The sequence below is a fragment of the Pleurodeles waltl genome, chromosome 1_2 (assembly GCF_031143425.1).
Source record: "Pleurodeles waltl isolate 20211129_DDA chromosome 1_2, aPleWal1.hap1.20221129, whole genome shotgun sequence".
NCBI lineage: Eukaryota > Metazoa > Chordata > Amphibia > Caudata > Salamandridae > Pleurodeles > Pleurodeles waltl.
In genome coordinates this window covers 10436827-10456817 of record NC_090437.1, presented here as the reverse complement: position 1 = coordinate 10456817, position 19991 = coordinate 10436827, and the positions used below count along the sequence as shown (strand labels likewise).

Here is a 19991-nt window from a genome sequence, read left to right as displayed (position 1 = left end):
CATTCTCTGTACTTTGTTCTTTTGTCAATCCCTTCTGGCTAAACCACAGATAACACATTGAAGATCCTCTGCTTTCTCAAAAGACTCAGATTTTTGTGATTCACTATTTTCTGCTATTTTTTTAGATATTGTTTCCAGGCTTTTTTCTTTTGTATATGACTTGTAGCAGTTGTTGCAATGATATAATATTTGATCCTCTTCACTCATCATTTTCAATCTTTTGTGAACTTTGTCTTGCTGTGTTTCTGCAGCATTTTGAACTCTCTTCTGTCCAGCCTTTCTTGATGTTAGCTTTTCTTTTGGATTAGTTTGGCATACAACTAATTTTTCTTTGTTGAACAAGTCCTTAGATTTTGTAGTTAGCAACACTGTCAGGAGATAAAGATCCTCTGTTACCACCTGCTTCGCTCATGTTTACAAATTTGAATCAACCGAGAACCTGAAACAAAAAACAGTATTAAAATAAATTACCAGTATGATGGCTAAAACACATCATTATAGAGCTGCCATATTGGAAAATGGTGGGAGGGTTGCTCTGAGGAGTTATTTTCTGTCTCTATAAGACTACTTGACGACCCAAAACCTATGTTTTGACACCAAAAAGAAGTATATAGGTCTCATGGTTCCTGAAATATTACATCTGAACTTTAACACATCCACTATTTTTAAAAATGTCGCCTAGAAAAAATAGGCCCGTATTACTTCTCTAATGATCCAAAAACATAAATCAAAAATGAAAATCTCTGGACAACAATTTTTTCACGGAGGTATATCAAGGGGCCAGGACTACCACCTTTGCATGGTGATAAATGTTAGTCTACACTAGATTTCACAACGTTCTGGTGCAAGTTTTACAGTTTTGATATCTGTGCTGTCATCTTGTCACTCGGGAAATTGCTGCTGTTCTCTAGAATGTGGTGAGGTCTTACTTAGCCGCTTGAAACTACGTTTTTTATTTTTATTTTTTTAAATAGTCAACATTTGAAACAACATAGGAAAGCAATCTAAACTCATTACTGCTCAGACTCATGACGACTCAAACTTAAATTTCTTCACAAACGTACACATTTACATTGATTCATGTTTGCTTGTTTCTAGCTGTGCAAAGCAAAGGTACAGCTGTAAAATGTTTATTTAAACTTTTTTTTTTAATTTTCAAACTTGCAGTTTTTGACCGTGTGCAGGAGGCTGGCCTGGCTGGTAATGGGTACCAATAGTACTTATATTTTATGCTAGGTACAGTTATCCCTTATTAGTAGAGTGTAGTAGTGTTCTAGCAGCTTAGGCTGATAGAGGTAGCTATAGCAGAGGAACAACGGCTGAACTAGGAGACATGCAAAGCTCATGCAATACCACTTATATCATATAGGTACTATATCATAAGAAAGACAATACTCATAGTTACTAAATAAAAGTACTTTATTTTAGTGACAATGTGCCAAAAATATCTCAGATGATATACTCCCTTAGGAGGGAAGTAACTTAACCCCTTCGCTGCCAGGCCTTTTCCCCCTCTTTTGCCGAGCCTTTTTTGGGCTATTTGGGGCAGTTCGCGCTTAGGCCCTCATAACTTTTTGTTCACATAAGCTACCTACGCCAAATTTGCGTCCTTTTTTCCCAACATCCTAGGGATTCTAGAGGTACCCAGACCTTGTGGGTTCCCCTGAAGGAGACCAAGTAATTAGCCAAAATACAGTGAAAATTTAGTTAAAAAAAAAAAAAAAAATGGGGAAAAAAGGGCTTCAGAAGGCAGCTCGTGTTTTTTTCCCTGAAAATTGCATCAACAAAGGGTTTGCGGTGGCAAGATCACCATCTTCCCAGCTTTCAGGAACAGGCAGACTTGAATTGGAAAACCCCATTTTTCAATACAATTTTGACATTTTACTGGGACATTTTAACTATTTTTTGGGCTTTCAGCCTCCTTCCAGTTAGTGACCAAAATGGGTGAGAAGCCAATGCTGGATCCCAGAAAGCTAAACATTTCTGGAAAGTAGCCAAAATTCTAAATTCAGCAAGGGGTCATTTGTGTACATCCTACAAGTGTTTCCTACAGAAAATAACCGCTGAAATAAAGAATTATTGAACTTGAGGTGAAAAAAACTGACACTTTTCTCCACGTTTTACTCTGTAACTTTTTCCTGCGATGTCAGATTTTTTAAAGCAATATACCGTTATGTCAGCTGGACTCTTCTGGTTGTAGGGATATATAGGGCTTGTAGGTTCATCAAGAACTCTAGGTACCCAGAGCCAATAAATGAGCTGCACCTCACAATAGATTTTTATTCTTTACCGGGTATACAACAATTAATTTGCTGAAATAGAAAAAGTGAAAAATAGGTATCAAGAAAACCTTTGTATTTCCAAAATGGCCACAAGATAAGGTGTTGAGAAGCAGTGGTTATTTGCACATCTCTGAATTCCGGGGTGCCCATACTAGCATGTGAATTACAGGGCTCAGATAGATGTATTTTGTACACACTGCCTTACATTTGGAAGGAAAAAATGTAGAGAAAGACAAGGGTCAATAACACTTGTTTTGCTATTCTGTGTTCCCCCAAGTCTCCCGATAAAAATGGTACCTCACTTGTGTGGGTAGGCCTAGTGCCCACAAAAGGAAATGGCTCAAAACACAACATGGGCACATCACATTTTTTCACAGAAAACAGGTGTTTTTTGCAAAGTGCCTACCTGTGGATTTTGGCCTCTAGCTCAGCCGGCACCTGGGGAAACCTAGCAAACCAGCGCATTTTTTTAAATTAGACACCTAGGGGAATCCAAGATTGGGTGACTTGTGGGGCTCTGACCAGGTTCTGTTACCCAGAATCCTTTGCAAACCTCAAAATTTGGCCAAAAAAACACTTTGTCCTCTCATTTCGGTGACAGAAAGTTCTGGAATCTGAGAGGAGCCATAAATGTCCTTCTACCCAGCGTTCCCCCAAGTCTCCCGATAAAAATGGTACCTCACTTGTGTGGGTAGGCCTAGCGCCCACGAAAGGAAATGGCCCAAAACACAACGTGGACACATCACATTTTTTCACAGAAAACAGAGGTGTTTTTTGCAAAGTGCCTACCTGTGGATTTTGGCCTCTAGCTCAGCCGGCCCCGGGGGGGGGGCAGAAATGGCCTAAAATAAATTTGCCCCTCCACCCCCCCGGGGAGCGACCCTTGCCTATGGGGTCGCTCCCCTTGCGTGACGTTGGCGCAAAAAAAAAGATCCCCGGTGCCTAGTGCTTTCTGCCCCTTTGGGGGCAGATTGACCTAAAATTGGCCGATCTACCCCCAAAGGGGGCAGAAATGGCCTAAATACAATTTGCCCCTCCAGGGGAGCATCTGTAAAACAACAAAAAAAATCCCCGGTGCCTAGTGGTTTCTGCCCCCCTTGGGGGCAGATCGGCCTAATTAACATAGGCTGATGGCAGAAATGGCCCATAATAAAGTTGCCCCCCAGGGGAACAACCCTTGCCTAAGGGATCGCTCCCCTTGCGTGAAATTTGCGGAAAAAAAACAAACTCCCTGGTGTCTAGTGGTTTCTGTCCCCCTTGGGGGAAGATTGGCCTCATAAAAATAGGCCAATCTGCCCCCAAGGGGGGTAGAAATGGCCTAAATATAATTTGCCCCCTAGGGGAGCGATCCTTGCCTAAGGGGTCGCTCCCCACCTCAAAAATACAAAACAAAATGATCCCTGGTGCCTAGAGGTTTCTGCCCCCCCCCCCGGGGGCAGATCAGGCCTAATTATAGGACCATTAAGTCCTGGGCACAGAAGGGGATAAACAAAATATACACAACTAACCAAATCAGGTAAGTAACACAGTCAGAAAGTAGTGCAAACATTGTAAAACACAATAGGATGCAGTAGGCTTAGGGGCAACACAAACCATATACTAAGAAAGTGGAATGCGAACCACAAATGGACCCCTAGGCAAGTGTAGCGTGAAGAGGGTTGCTGGGAGATTGAGAAAACACTAAGGCCCATATTTATACTTTTTGACGCCAGGGCAGATTTGCGTCAAAAAGTTTATCGCCGGCTAACGCCGTTCCAATGCGCCAGCCGGGTGCCTTATTTATGGAATGATGTTAGTGAGCGCTGCGGCCTGGTTATCGTAAAAATTAAATTACAGTAATTGGGCAGCGGAGGCGAAGGGAAGACTGGGGGTTGTGCGCTAAAGAATGGTGCAAGTCAGGTTAATGTAAAAAATATTGTCTCTAACCTGACTTACGCCATTTTTTGACGCACAAACCCCATGGAAATGACTCCTGTCATAGGAAAGACAGGAGTCATGCCCCCCTGCCCAATGGCCATGCTCTGGGCATGGCCATTGGGCACAGTGGCATGTAGGGGGGCCCAAATTAGGCCCCCTATGCCACTTTAAAAAAAGAATATATAAACCTCAATCTTTAAACAGGACAGTGTGTGGTGTGGAGTGGGCCTTTGTTTCGAATTTTGATTTGTTGATCATTTGATTTGAAGTTGTGCCCACATTTGATCAGGTGCATTAGTAAGGATTATAAAGCTGTTTCAGAAATGGCTTCCTCATTGGAAGTTCGAAGGAAGGAAATGTCTAGTAAACTTTTTTTCACCCAATATGCTCGTGAAGGAGATACAGTACAAGGAGGGTCCACTATAAGCTCTGGGTTGCAAGTACAACTGTTGTATGATAAATTGGAGAAACTGATGAGGAAAGAACTCTATAAGTGGTGAGAGATTGAATCTCTCCAACATTATATTGAGGCTGAACGTGTTCCGAGAGGCTTACGTATCTATACAATTCCCTCGTATGAGGATCCGGAATTGTTGGATGAATGGGCGGAGAATTCCAAGGTTAGTTCGCTCAATGTGATGAAAATTCTGATCAAATATGCCTCTAAGGAACGAGAGAAAATATTAGAGGAGATTGATAAAACTACCAATTTGATCCTTACAACAGTCTCACAAAGTGCATTTGATGAAGTGAAGGCCAATTTAGATTAAAAAACTCTCTAAATCTGAAGAAGATATCACTACAAAGAAACAGAGGAAATTTATATTTATAGCTCCGTAATGACAGTAGTAAATCTGTCAAACAGGGCTTTAACTCAGGATGAAGAAAAACTCCTAGCCTTAGGACTTTCTTTCTGCCCTTCCAATAACTTTGATTATGTACAAACTCAGATAGATCTTTTCCATTTTGTAAGGAAATTAAAACTAAAGAAATGGTATAAAAATAAAATGTTGCAAGAAACTACTGTGGAAATAACAAATAGAATTAGCAAACTATGTATTTCAGATACAGACCTACTACATAAACTATCAGTGTTGGATTCCGATACCAATGCACATGATGACCCATTTGTAAATTTAGACAACCTGGGTATTGAGACAGATGTATCATGTCCCAGTCCTTTTAAGCCTAAATCTGTATTTCTACCAGTCGTTCAGTGTGATGCCATTCAGGTATTTGAAAAAGATATGATTAGCCAATTTAAGAAAATGAGATATGGCCATACTAATATGAAATGTGACAATCTTACCATGCAACAGAAAGTGGCTTTGGACAATCTCAATAATGACTCAAGTATTGTTATTCGTGAGTCTGATAAAGAGGGCAATGTAGTTGTCCTAGATAAGAACCATTACTTATGGGAAGGAGAACAACAGTTAAATGATTCCAATTGCTATACCCCTGCTAACCATCTGGAATTTAAATTGTCCAATATGCAGTATTATGGGCTATTGATTGACTGGAGAGATAAAGGTTTATTGGAGTGGGAAGAATACCAATTACTCAGATGTGATCACCCTAGAATTACGGTATTGTACCTGTTGCCAAAGTTGCATATAGATAGACAAAATCCACCTGGTGGACCGATTGTGTTGGCAATAGGATCACTACTGGAAAATACTTTGAGATACATAGATTTCTTCCTCAGGCCTTTTGTGGGAAGTTTACCTTCCTATGTGAAGGATACTACACAATTTTTGGAGGATGATTGATGGCCTGGGATGGGAGGATAATTTTCTGCTCCTGACATTAGATGTCACGAGCCTGTATACGTGCATCCAACATGAATTAGGTCTTAAAGCAGTCAGACACTATTTGAGAGCAAGATCTATCTCATATCTATTACATACGGAAATGATCTGTGATAAGATCTGGTACTGCCTTATAAACAATTTTTTTCTGTTTGATCAAGTGTACAAGCAAATTCAAGGGACTGCTATGGGTAAATGTTTCGCTCCTAGTTTGGCGAACCTTTTCATAGGGTGGTCGGAGGAACAGATTTCATCTAGCATAGCAGAGTATGAGGAAAAAGTGGTGCTGTGGTGCCGTTATATAGACGATATCTTCATCATCTGGAAAGGTGATGTAGAATCGGCACTGAATTTTGTGGCACGTTTGAATGATAACGAATACAATCTAAAACTGACAGAGCAGCACAGTAATACGTCCATCCAGTTTTTAGATGTTGAAGTCACTGTAGAGAACGGCTTGGTACACACCAACCTCTATAGGAAAAAAACAGCAGGGAATAGTCTGTTGAACGCTAGAAGTGCCCATCCACCCAATTTGATTAAAAGTATCCCATATGGAGATCTATTGAAAGCACAACGTATCTGCAGCACTGAAGAGAAATATCAGCAAGAATGTTTGCTTATGTGTTCAAGGTTTCAAGAAAGAGGTTATAGCAGCAGTATTATCAATCAGGCTGTTAAAGGTGGAAGGTTGTCCAAGATCTGGAATATTGTATAGAACACAACTGCATACCACCACTGATGAGAAGATTAGGTTTATTACAACCTATTCTAATCAAACTTACAATCTGAGAAAAGCCCTCACAAGAAGCTGGCACATTCTCCAGACTGATCCAGACTTACAAGAATTTTTGGGCAGTAGCCCTGCGGTAACTTATCGCAGGGGTAGATCACTACGGGATAATATAAGTCACAATATGGTGACAAGCAGTAATAAACTGGATATTGGAAAATCTGCAATTTCAGGTTTTTTCTGCTGTCACCATTGTAAAGCTTGTAGATATAGTAGTGATTGCAAAAGCATACAGGTGGGCAATGGACAAAGAGACTATGTGATCAAGGGATTTTTCACCTGTAATACAGAATTTTGCGTATACTGTTTGAGATGCCCATGTAATAAAATGTACGTGGGCAGTACAATACACAAGGCGAAGAAGCGTATATTAGAACATGTTAGAGCTATTCGCAATTTTGATCGTAGTTATCCTGGGGCACAACATTTTCATGAGATGCACCAAGGTGATGAAAGACTATTAAGCTATCTGGTGTGTGATCAAATCAAACTAAATCCGAGAGGTGGGGACCGACAAAAAATGCTACGGATTCTTGAATCCAAATATATTATTAAGTTCATGACTCTTTCTCCTAATGGTTTGAATCTAAGTGAAGAAATTAATACTCACCTTGGAAGTTAAATAGTTATTTATGTAGTTTCTCCTATTACGTGAGTGGACATTATAAACGAGCTGAGGGTTGTTGGTACTGTATAATTAATGTCACATTGGTTGTTTGGGGGTTTGTTGGACTCTATGTACACATTTGGGTGGGCGACTAAAAAAATTGGAATTTTTGGCTATATTGTTTAGACAATTACTTGAATTCAATAATCAGTATTAAGATCTAAGGATGTATTTTTAAATATCTAAACATTTGAGTATAACAAGTTTTTTTTTTTTTAAAATACAAAACAGTAATCCATACTGCATAGGCGATGAATAATCAATTGTAACCTGATGGGGATTATATGTTATTCAAGTATGCGATCTAAACGAAAACCATTATATAACCTATTGCAAGATGGCACCCACTATTTTCTTAACTGATATACATAGTTTGTGATACTGAGTCCTTCTTTTATGTTTATGTGTGTATTTAATTGTGTTGAATGAAACTTTCCCCCATCCGTGAACAAGGCTACGGCTAAAACACGTTGGGAGGAAGACCCTTTCTGTTTTGTTAAAGTACTTTGCAACTGATCTTTTGTGTCTTGACTTTTCTTTACACTCGAGAAGAAAATATGTGTAGCATATTTATGGGATTCATGTTCCCATGTCAAGACCGCTACGTTGGAGCCTCGATATTTCGGGAAACCTTTGAGGGCCTCTGTCTCCTCTCCCAAGTGGAGATATCCTGGGCCCGGGCAACACCCTTTTTCTCCAACTGCGACTCTTGCAGTTAGCAAGGCTTGGTTGCAGTATTTTGCCAAGGAAACAACTCAGCATCCTCCAGCATGCCGTGGGACATCTTCTGAACGAAGAAGAACTTCCTACCTCCTTTCGTTGTTGCAAAACCTGCAGCTTCTTCCAATCGGAAGCAGCCATTTTGCACCTTCATCTGGGGTTTAGTGGGCTCCTGCCCCCCCCCCCCCCCCCGGACACTTGCGTGACTCTTGGACTTGGTCCCCTTCCTTTGCAGGTCCTCAGGTCCAGGAATCCGTCTTCAGTGCTTTGTAGTCAGTTGTTGTCTTTGCAGAATCCCCTCTCTCGACTTTACTGTCTTTCTGGGGTAGTAGGGTAACTTTACTCCTACTTTTCAGGGTCTTGGGTTGGGTATCTTGGACACCCTTAGCTTTTTCTTACACTCCCAGCGACCCTCTACACATTACACTAGTCCTGGGTTCCATTTGTGGTTTGCATTCCACTTTTGGAGTATATGATTTGTGTTGCCCCTAGGCCTATTGTCTCCTATTGCATTCTATTGTGTTCTACAGTAATTGCACTACTTTTCTAAGTGTTTTACGTACCTGATTTTGGTTCGAGTGTATATTTTGTGTATTTTACTTACCTCCTAAGGGAGTATATTCTCTTAGATACTTTTGGCATATTGTCACTAAAATAAAGTACCTTTATTTTTAGTAACTCTGAGTATTGTGTTTCTTGTGATCTAGTGTTATATATGTGGTATGGTAGGGGCTTTGCATGTCTCCTAGTTCAGCCTAAGCTGCTCTGCTATAGCTACCTCTATCAGTCTAAGCTGCTAGAACACTACTAATCTACTAATATGGGATAACTGGACCTGGCACAAGGTGTAAGTACCATCAGGTACCCGCTATAATCCAGTCCAGCCTCCTACATTGGTGGTGCAGCAGTGGGATAAGTACTTGTAACTGCTTTACCACTTTGTCATTTGTGCTTTTCAGAAGAAAAACATATACCAAATACTTCAGAATATACACCGTAACCTAAACAGTTTAACTTTCCTTCTCTAAAATGTTCTAAAAAGTTTCTGAAAACTTTCAAAAGTTTGAAAGTTTTTCTCTGTTCTTTTAAAAGTTCCAAAAACGTTTTTTCTCTCTATGTCCTAAACCTTTTCTGTCATGTCTGCAGTAGAGCTTACTCCCACAGTTGTCCAGGCAACATATGGGAATCTATACTTTAAAAGTTTGAGGGGTCTCTGCATTGAAAGGGGTTTAGCAATTGGTAAGAATCCTACAGAAGATCTTCTCCTTAGCCTTCTCCTAGAGAGTGACCAGAACCAATCTGGCCCATCCCAGGATCAGGAGATAGAGGAGGGGGGTACCCAGCCAGACTCAGAGGAGTTCCAAGGACCTGCCCGCTAACAGGCCACCTAGTGACACTAGTAGTGGGAGGGGGTCACACACTAGTAGGGCACCTTTCACTCCTAAAGGGCCAGGTTACTAGAGTCCAGCCTATTAGGGACAGGTCTCTCTCTGCCAATTCCCACATTTCTTCTGTGTCTCACAATTCCCTAGCCTCCCACCCAGAGGATAACTTAATGGAAAGGGAACTCAGAAAGCTGAGGTTGGAAGAGGCCAGGCTGAAGCTTAAACAGCAGCAGCTGGCCTCAGACAGGGAATCTCTGGATGTGGAAAGGGAAAGGCAGAGGTTGGGGTTAGTTCCCCATGGTGGCAGCAGCAGTGTTTGTTATAGTAATCCTGTTAGAGAGCAAGATTCCAGAAACCTGCATAAGATAGTCCCCCCTTACAAGGAGGGGGATGACATTAACAAGTGGTTTGCTGCACTTGAGAGGGCCTGTATGGTACAGTTGGTCCCTCAAAGGCAGTGGGCTGCTATCTTGTGGCTATCTTTCACTGGTAAGAGTAGGGATAGGCTCCTTACTGTTAGAGAAAGTGATGCTAATAACTACAAAGTTTTGAAGGATGCACTCTTGGATGGATTTGACTTAACCACTGAACAATACAGGATTAAGTTCCGAGACACCGGATAAGAGTCCTCTCAAGACTGGACAGACTTTGTAGACTGTTCAGTGAAGGCCTTGGAGGGTTGGTTACATGGCAGTAAGGTGACTGACTATGAAAGCCTGTATAATCAAATCCTGAGAGAGCATATTTTGAACAATTGTGTGTGATTTGTTGCACCAGTATTTGGTAGACTCCGATCTGACCTCTCCCCAAGAATTGGGAAAGAAGGCAGACAAATGGGTCAGAACAAGAGTGAACAGAAAGGTTCATACAGGGGGTGACAAGGATGGCAAAAAGAAGGATGGTAAGTCTTCTGACAAGGTTGGGGGACAAAGATATAAAACATTCTGAGTCTTCATCAGGTCCACATAAATCCTCTGGGGGTGGGGGGGTCCAAATCCTCTTCTCACAATCAGAAAAGTCCATGGTGTTATTTATGTAAAGTAAAAGGCCATTGGGCAAGTGATGCCACTTGTCCAAAGAAAAACACCAAGGCTCCCACTACTACAACCCAAACTGCAAAATCTAGTGCCCCTAGTAACAGCAGTGGTGGTGGGAGGTCTACTACAAATAGCGAATCCAAGGGTGTAGCTGGGCTCACTATTGGCAGTGTAGTTGAGGTTGGTCTTATTAGGGAGACCACAGAGGCTGTTTTAGTCTCTGATGGTGGCATTGACTTTGCCACCTTGGTAGCTTGTCCCCTTAATATGGGTAAGTACAAGCAGCTACCACTAATTACTGGTGTCGAGGTTGAGGCCTACAGAGAAATAGGAGCTAGTGTAACTATGGTTATAGAGAAACTGGTTCACCCTGATCAACACCTACTTGGTCAGTAGTACCAAGTAACAAGGGCTCAGGACAAAAAGCAAAAAGGACAGGGAAGCTTGGATCCTGGAACAATGGACCAAGTGCTACCAAAAACTAGGGGTAGGAAGGGGTAAATCCTTGCCCACTATCCTTCCCTCACTAGGAGATTCCCCTTTTGAGGAAGAGGAATCCTCTCCCTGGGCAGAACCTACACCAGATGAGTTGGCAGCAGACACTGCTGAGCTTTTGGGTGCGGGGGGGCTGCTAGGGAAGAGCTGAGTGTGGTGCAGCAGACCTGTCCCACAATAGAGGGTTTGAGACAGCAAGCTGTCAAACAGCAGAATGGGGATGTCAGTGATAGCCATAAGGTGTATTGGGAAGACAATATCCTGTATACTGAGTCAAGGGACCCTAATCCTGGAGCTGCCAGGAGATTGGTCATCCCTTTGCAATGCAAAGAGTTTCTTCCTACCCTGGCACATGACATTCCTTTGGCTTGGCATTTGGGCCCAAAGTAAAACTTGGGACAGGCTTGTTCCCCTGTTTCACTGGCCTCATATGTCAGAGGACACCAAAGAGTTTTGTCTCTCTTGTGTGACCTGCCAAGCCAGTGGCAAGACTGGTAGCCCTCCAAAGGCCCCCTTAATTCCACTTCCTGTGGTTGGGGTACCTTTTGAAAGGGTAGGGGTTGACATAGTTGAACCCCTTGACCCTCCAACAGCTTCAGGCAATAGGTTTATCCTTGTGGTAGTGGACCATGCCACTAGGTATCCTGAAGCAATTCCCTTAAGGACCACTACAGCTCCTGCAGTGGCAAAGGCCCTCCTGGGAATCTTTTTCCAGGGTGGGTTTCCCAAAAGAAGTGGTGTCAGACAGAGGTAGTAACTTCATGTCTGCATACCTCAAAGCATTGTGGAAGGAGTGTGGTGTGACATACAAGTTCACTACTACTTATCATCCACAAACAAATGTCTGGTTGAGAGGTTTAATAAAACACTCAAAGGTATGATAACCGGACTCCCTGAAAAACTCTGAAGGAGATGGGATGTCCTGTTACCTTGCCTCCTTTTTGCTTACAGGGAGGTAACTCAAAAAGGAGTGGGCTTTAGCCCCTTTGAACTCCTCTTTGGGCACCCTGTGAGAGGTCCCCTTGCACTTGTTAAGGAGGGTTGGGAACAACCTTTAAAAGCTCCTAAACAGGACATTGTGGATTATGTACTTGGCCTAAGACGAAGAATGGCTGAGTACATGAAAAAGGCCACTAAAAACCTTCAGGCCAGCCAGGAGCTGCAAAAGCAATGGCATGACCAGAAGGCTGACCTGACCCAGTACCACCCAGGACAGAAGGTGTGGGTATTGGAGTCTGTGGCCCCAAGAGCACTCCAGGACACATGGAGTGGACCCCATCTAATTGTTGAGAAAAAGGGTGAGGATACCTACTTGGTAGACCTGGGCACTGCCAGGAGTCCCCTTAGGGTGCTCCATGTCAACCTCCTAAAACCCTACTATGACCCTACTATCTCACCCTGCTCATGGCAACTGATAAGGGACAGGAAGAAGAGAGTGACCCTCTCCCTGATCTCTTCTCCACAACTGAAGCTGATGGCTTAGTGGAGGGAGTAGTACTTGCAGATTGTCTTACTGCAGAGCAGAAGGACAACTTTGTAAATCTCTTAAGTCAGTTTTCTGAACTCTTCTCACTAATACCAGGGACCACTACTTGGTGTGAGCATACAGTCAATACTGGAGACAGTTTACCTGTCAAAAGTAAGCTTTTTAGGCAGCCTGACCATGTAACAGACTGCATTAAACAAGAGGTTCATAAAATGTTAGACTTAGGAGTGATTGAGCCTTCAGAAAGCCCATGGGCTAGCCCAGTGGTACTTGTTCCAAAACCTCACAGTAAGGATGGTAAAAGAAAGATGAGGTTTTGTGTTCACTATAGAGGGCTAAACCAAGTAACCAAGACAGATGCTCACCCTATACCCAGGGCAGATGAGCTGATTGATACACTGGCTTCTGCCAAGTATCTGAGCACTTTTGATTTGACTGCAGGGTATTGGCAGAATAAATTATCAGAAGATGCTAAACCCAAAACTGCATTTTCAACCATTGGAGGGCACTATCAATTCAATGTGATGCACTTTGGTCTGAAGAATGCACCTGCCACTTTTCAAAGTTTGGTGAACACAGTCCTGCAAGGGTTGGAAGTTTTTAGTGCAGAATATCTAGATGATATAGCTGTCTTTAGCTCAACCTGGGATGATCACCTGGCTCATCTGTGGAAGGTTTTGGAGGTCCTGCAAAAGGCAGGCCTCACTATCAAGCCCTCAAAGTGCCAGATAGGGCAGGGCAAAGTGGTTTATCTGGGCCACCTGGTAGGTGGGGAACAGATTGCACCACTGCATGGGAAGATCCAGACCATTATGGAATGGACTCCCCCTACAACTCAAACCCAGGTGAGGGCCTTTTTAGGCCCCTCAGGGTACTATAGGAGGTTTATTAAGAATTATGGCTCCATTGCAGCCCCTCATAATGACCTCACTAGTAAAAAGATGCCTAAAAGGGTATTGTGGACAGCTAGCTATAAAAAAAACTTTTGATGAGCTCAAACAGGCCATGTGCTCTGCACCTGTCCTAAAAAGCCCTTGCTACTCCAAAATGTTCATAGTTCAGACTTATGCTTCTGAATTGGGGGTTTGGGCAGTGCTATCACAGCTTAATACTGAGGGCCAGGATCAACCTATTATAGTGTTTTATGATATAAGTGGTATGGTAGGAGCTTTGCATGTCTCCTAGTTCAGCCTAAGCTTCTCTGCTATAGCTACCTCTATCAGCCTAAACTGCTACTAATCTACTAATAAGGGATAACTGGACCTGGCACAAGGTGTAAGTACCATCAGGTACCCACTATAAGCCAGGCCAGCCTCCTACATGGTGAAGCTGACGTTTGGTGCCTGCTAGAGCAGGGGGAAGATTCTGTCGACCCACAGGAGATTTCTTTGTGGCTTCCAGTGCAGGGTGAAGGCAGGCAGCCCCCATAGCATGCACCACCAGGAAACAGTTGATAAAGCCGGCAGGATTACGCGCTACAATGTCGCTGGTAGTCTTCTGGCTACTTTGTTGCAGTTTTGCAGGTGTCCTGGAGCAGTCAGTGGTTGATCCTTGGCACAAGTCGAAGAGTGAAGTGCAGAGGAACCCTGATGAATTCTTGCAATTCTTAATATGAGGAATAGCCCATTGGAGAGACCCTAAATAGCCCTCAGAGGAGGTTTGGCTACCTAGACAGGTATGCACCGATCAGGAGAGGTCTCTGTCATCACCTGCTGGCACTGGCCACTCCGAGGCCTCCAGAGTGCCCCCACACCTCTGGAAACAAGATGGCAGAGGTCTGAGACACACTGGAGGAGCTCTGGGCACCACCCCTGGGGTGGTGATGGACAGGGGAGTGGTCACTCCCCTTTCCTTTGTCCAGTTTCGCCCCAGAGCAGGGACTGGGGGTTCCCTAAACTGGTGTAGACTGGCTTTTGCAAGGAGGGCACCATCTGTGCCCTTCAATGAATTTCCAGAGTCTGGGAGAGGCTACCCCTCCCCAGCCTTTAACACTTATTTCCAGGTGTAACACCCTGCTTTCAGAGGAAATGCTTGGTTCTGCCTTTCTGGGACTGGGCTGCCCAGACCCCAGCAGGGCAGAACCCTGTCTGTGGGGTGGCAGCAACTCTAGCTGCAGAGAAAACCCCAGAGAGCTGGTTTGGCAGTACTGGGGGTCCATAGTGGAGCCCCCAGGATGCATGGAATTGGCTTCCCAATACCAGATTTGGAATGGGGGACAATCCCATGATCTTAAACATGTTACATGTCCATATTCGGAGTTACCATTGTGAAGCTACATATAGGTATTGACCTATATGTAGTGCACACGTGTAATGAAGTCCGGGGAAATGGCCCTGAACTATGTGGGGTCACCTTTGCTAGTGCAAGGGTGCCCTCACACTTAGTAACTTTGCACCTAACCTTCAGCAAGTGAAGGTTAGACATATAGGTGACTTATCAGTTACTTCAGTGCAGTGAAAATGGCTGTGAAATAATGTGTGCGTTATTTCACTCAGGCTGCAGTGGCAGTCCTGTGTAAAGGTTTGTCTGAGCTCCCCCCTATGAGTGGCAAAAGAAATGCTGCAGCCCATATGGATTTCCTGGAACCCCAAAACCCTGGGTACCTAGGTACCATATACTAGGGAATTATAAGGGTGTTCCAGTATGCCAATTGAAATTGGTAAATGTAGTCACTAGCCTATAGTGACAAATTTGAAGGCAGAGAGAGCATGAGCACTGAGGTTCTGATTAGCAGAGCCTCAGTGACACAGTTAGGCACTACACAGGCATACACATTTAGGCCACAAACTTTGAGCGCCTCCCAGTGAGACAGGCAAAAACATACTGACATACATGTAAAATTGGGGGTAACATGCCAAGAAAGATGGTACTTTCCTACAACGTGGAAACAACATTACAGAACCACTCCTGCATATTCACTAGTCCTCCACTCCTGTAGCCCAGAGCTTGATGGGCATTGCTTTTGGCCCTGCAGAGCAAAGTATGCGCACAGATAATGACCTTTCTGGTCGTCTCTGTCTGCCCCCTTGGCACTGTAAAGTGTGGCCTGTGCACAGTCCTCATGGCCGCAGAGCCCTCTGCACATGATCTGGTCACTAACTCTGCTATCTAAGGCCTTTAATTCAAACACATTTTAAGTTGTGGTTTTTAATGTTTTTTAGCAGGTGCTGCAAACCGTTGCCAAACTAGTTTGTAAACTGATTTATGCTTCTCAAACATTCTTTATAAATGTAAGCAGTTTTGTGCACCTTTCTGTGGAGTCTCCAAGTCACCCAGTGTCAGAGAGCTGTGCCCTTCTTACCCTCCACTTTGCTCCCCAAAATATTTTTCAACAGGTTCTTGAACCACTGACGTCGAAATCCATCGGACAAATTAAACAATTAGATCCAGCTGCAATTACACAATATTTCTAGAAATGCATGCCAGTTAGTTTTGCTCTGTAATTCACAAACAGTTCTCGAGACGAACTTTTGGAAATGCATAAAAGAATAGCCATTTGAAGTACTGCCAACTCAATTTCTAGCAAACTTCTTGACGGATTTACAGCATACATAAAAAGATCTTGTTTTGGAGTGCAATTCTGCAATGTTCGTTGTGATTCTGTTGTGCAGTTTTGCTGTAAAGGAGAGAAAAAAAATCATATTGAATTTCAAAATACCCCAATCCTATAAGTTCCAAATGTGTGGAAGTAAATGAACTGGACGTGTCAATTCAATTTATTTTATTTCACAATTTGGAACTCCAAAGAGGTCAAACATGTACACATCATCTATACAAAAAAAGTAAGAATAAAAATAAAATCCATAAAAAATATAAACTGACTATCTTAAATTCTATGCATAGAAGCAAAGAAAAATATAAAACCAAGTTATCTTTACAGTGCAATATAATCGGGTCTCTACCCATCACTTGTGAGTTAGGATATCATACAATATTTACATGGAGGAACCGACAATCGCAGAGAAAACTACAGTTTGGTCACTTTAGTTTTCATCCCCCACTAACTAATTACACATATAAAATTCAGTGCATAACATTATGATATAAAACTCAACAACAAAAGAACAATTGAATACCAATCCACAAAAGGTTTAGTGCATACACCAAAACAGATAGCTCCTAGAGGGGGTCCAGAACAGCACGTCCCAGGCTGTAAAATATAATAGTGCATTAAGAATGTAGCGACCGTTACGTCCACCAAAAGAGTGATACGATCAATAAAGATTTAAAAAAGACTTTAAAAAAATGTAAATCCTGTTGAGGAGACCGGATCGAATCTTCCTTGGGGTGGCATGCCTGGTGGCCAAGAGGGATATAATGGCGGACTGGTAGGCCAAGGAGGCCCCGGCACTGACTAAGTGGAGACGGGGGGTGGACTGGTGCGCGCAACTTGAAAAACTCGTATATGAGGCTAGAGGAAGCCCGAATAAATATAATAAGGTATGGGGGAAGTGGGAGGCCGCAGCGTGCTCCTAGGCTGCGTATAACCTTCATTTATAATGTGTTGCCTGGGATAATGGGTTCGACTGCTGTTAGATGCCCGTTGGCATCTGGTCAAATGTATGTACCATTGTTTTTATCTCTTGCAAAATAAATAAAAAATCTTTATCAAAAATAAAAAATGTAAATCCTGAAACAGAATATTTAGTTCGGAGGTTTATACATATTTAATTACCTCATCTGGTGAACGTATATTCTAATTCGCACAAAGCGATTTCAGCCATTTTTTCCTTAACTCAACTAATGTGGGACAAACGGATAACACATGCTTAAAATTCTGTATCCCCAGCTGGCAAAATTTGCAAATATTCGAGGATCCATCCCACTTAGCAGTTAGGTCTTCAAGAGGTAATCTATCAGATCTCAACAAAAAAGAGAAACCATCGTACACCATGTGGTAAGTTCCACGATAAATACGTTTGAGGGTAATTGAATGTCGCCAAATTAATGTCCTAAGCCTCCTCTTATTATGACAAAACTCCATATCCATTGAAAAGCTTTTGCCCCTTATGGCCTCTTTTAGGCTCTTTTTAAATTACGAGGGCTGTTGGAGTAAAAACTAATGAACATCTAACTGAAGCAATTGCATAACGAAGTTAATATTTCAAAAAAACTGAGATTTATCTCTTAATGAACCAAATATTTATTTGTATGCTAAGGATCTTAAGGAAGAATCTGCACTCTGAGCTAAACAGGAGGCTCTCCGAATTACCGCAGCTAGGCCCTGTGTATAAATATGCTTGATGCCAAATTCTAGCCTTAAGGCTGACACAGATACCTAATTATTACAGCACACCAAGCTTGTTGAAATCCGGCCTTCTATCTTGTTCAAGAACTCCCATTTTGAGATTTCTATTCCTTCCATCACATACAGGAGGGTGGGCGGGATTTTTGCTTGATAGATAGTAAATGAAAAAATGCTGCTGACCCACTGCATTATAAAAGGCTAATATACCATGACTGATACAGAGACTTGCTGATATTATTACATAGATGGTCTTGATTGGTAAGGGAGCAGGATAAGGTTTTTCCCAAAAAACAGTAGGATTTCACCCGCTCCAAACTCTGCTGACCCACTGACCATGTAAACTTAATTTTTTTACTGGATTGAATCCCCAAGAAGCATACCACTTGAGATTTTAACACATTTATTTTTAAGTGATGCTGCTTAGAGTAATTATATAAGGCAGCCAGCCGCCTGTTGAGACCTTTCGGGGTAAGATCAAGCACCACTGTCATCAGCATAAAGAATTCAAGAAATTGAAGCACCTCCAATTATAGGCACAAAGCCTTGGGTGTTCCCTAATACAGAGGGAAGATCATGAATATATATCAAACTGGACGTGTCACACGTCTGCTTAAGTTTGCACAGGTTTTTCTAATGATGCCAGTTATTAGCAAACCAGAAATCCAATTTTTTTATGACATGCGATAAATGTGTAATCATTCAAAAGCATGCCATAGCCCAACCTGTGTATGTCAAACGAAGAGTTTAGGTTTATTTACCACAGTAGGCGTTTTTTTACAAACATGTCAAAACAGGAAAGTTGGAGATTTTACAAAAGAAATCTGGATAATATATTACCCCCATTGACTTCTATTGAATCTGAGAATTTCAGGTGGGAGACGGCTAAAATAAACCCATTTTTCGCTGGAGTCCTCCTTCCTGATTCGGGTCTATTGGCATGTATTTTGTGCCTATGAACCCTTTAGCCTTAGTTAGGGTGACCAGATTTTTTATTTTTTTAAAAGGACATTTCACAAAAATAGAAGCAGGACTACAATTTTACATAATCTCAACACAGACAGCCAGGTAATAAAGAAATAAAATGCATTTTTAAGCCCAGCATCTTGCCTACTTATTAAATTGCTTCTTACTAACTAGTGTTGTGTTAGAACACATAAAAGCTGTCCCTCATTGAAAACCGGGACACAAGCCAAATTTACTAAAATCTGCCTGGACAGCAGGTTAAAAAAGCATTTGCAATGCAGTGTGTCTCGCGTTTGCTCGTGTTAGAGCTATTAGCGTTGTAAATTCCTAACTGGACTTTTCTTGCCACATAAATTGGAAATGCAAGTAAAACAGTTGACATAAGCAAGCCGATTCAAAGTGCCACAGGCGCCATGTGCATGAGTGCGAAGGAGAAACACAAAAGGAAAAAAGGTTTGCTCGCAGTCAGACGTACTGGCAAACGTGCAATTATCCATGTAACAGGCTCGATGGCCAAGGCAGTAACATAACTTCCCCAAAGAGGGACAAACGTAAAGCACTTACCAATGATGATAAAGGAGTTTTGAAAAGCAAGTGATAGTGATGGGCGTGTGGTGTGCGTAGTTAAAGGCCACAGATAGATTACAACAGGCCAGAGTGCTTGTGCCCTTTACCTAAAAAGGACCCGGGCACAGACCTCGTGGTCAGAACCCCTCAATGATTGGTGTTGCCTCAATCAATCAATCAAGGATTTATAGAGCGCACTAATCACCCGTGTTAGGGTCTCAAGGCGCTGGGGGGGAGCTACTGGTCGTAGAGCCATGTCTTGAGGCGTTTCCTGAATGTCAAGAGGTCTTGGGTCTGGTGAAAGTGGAGCGGTAGGGAGTTCCAGGTCTTGGCGGCTAGGTGAAAGAAGGATCTTCCTCCGGCGGTGGTGCGGCGGATGCGGGGGATGGAGGCGAGGGCAAGGCTGGCGGAGCGAAGATTGCGGGTGGGGGTGTGAAAGGTGAGTCTGTCGTTGAGGTAGGCTGGGCCTGTGTTGTGAAGGGCCTTGTGTGCGTGGATGAGGAGTTTGAAGGTGATCCTCTTTGACACTGGTAGCCAGTGAAGGTTTCGGAGGTGGGGGGAAATGTGGTCACGGCGTGGGATGTCCAGAATGAGGCGGGCGGATGCGTTCTGGATTCTTT

At 42.8% G+C, this 19991-nt stretch overlaps 1 protein-coding gene across 4 annotated transcripts in view; it reads left to right on the top strand.

Moving 5' to 3' along the window:
- BTC (betacellulin) overlaps positions 1–19991 on the top strand; it is a 245214-nt gene that overhangs the window by 169937 nt on the left and 55286 nt on the right. For 2 of the 4 annotated variants that reach the window (XR_011203821.1, XM_069235472.1), the window contains exon 6: positions 17383–17490. The exons of the other annotated variants lie outside the window; for them this stretch is intronic. Coding sequence is in view for 1 of the 2 variants with exons in the window: in XM_069235472.1 (XP_069091573.1) it covers positions 17383–17490 (108 nt within the window). In the remaining variant the exon portion in view is untranslated. The remainder of the gene's footprint in view (positions 1–17382; positions 17491–19991) is intronic. 4 annotated transcript variants of the gene reach the window in all.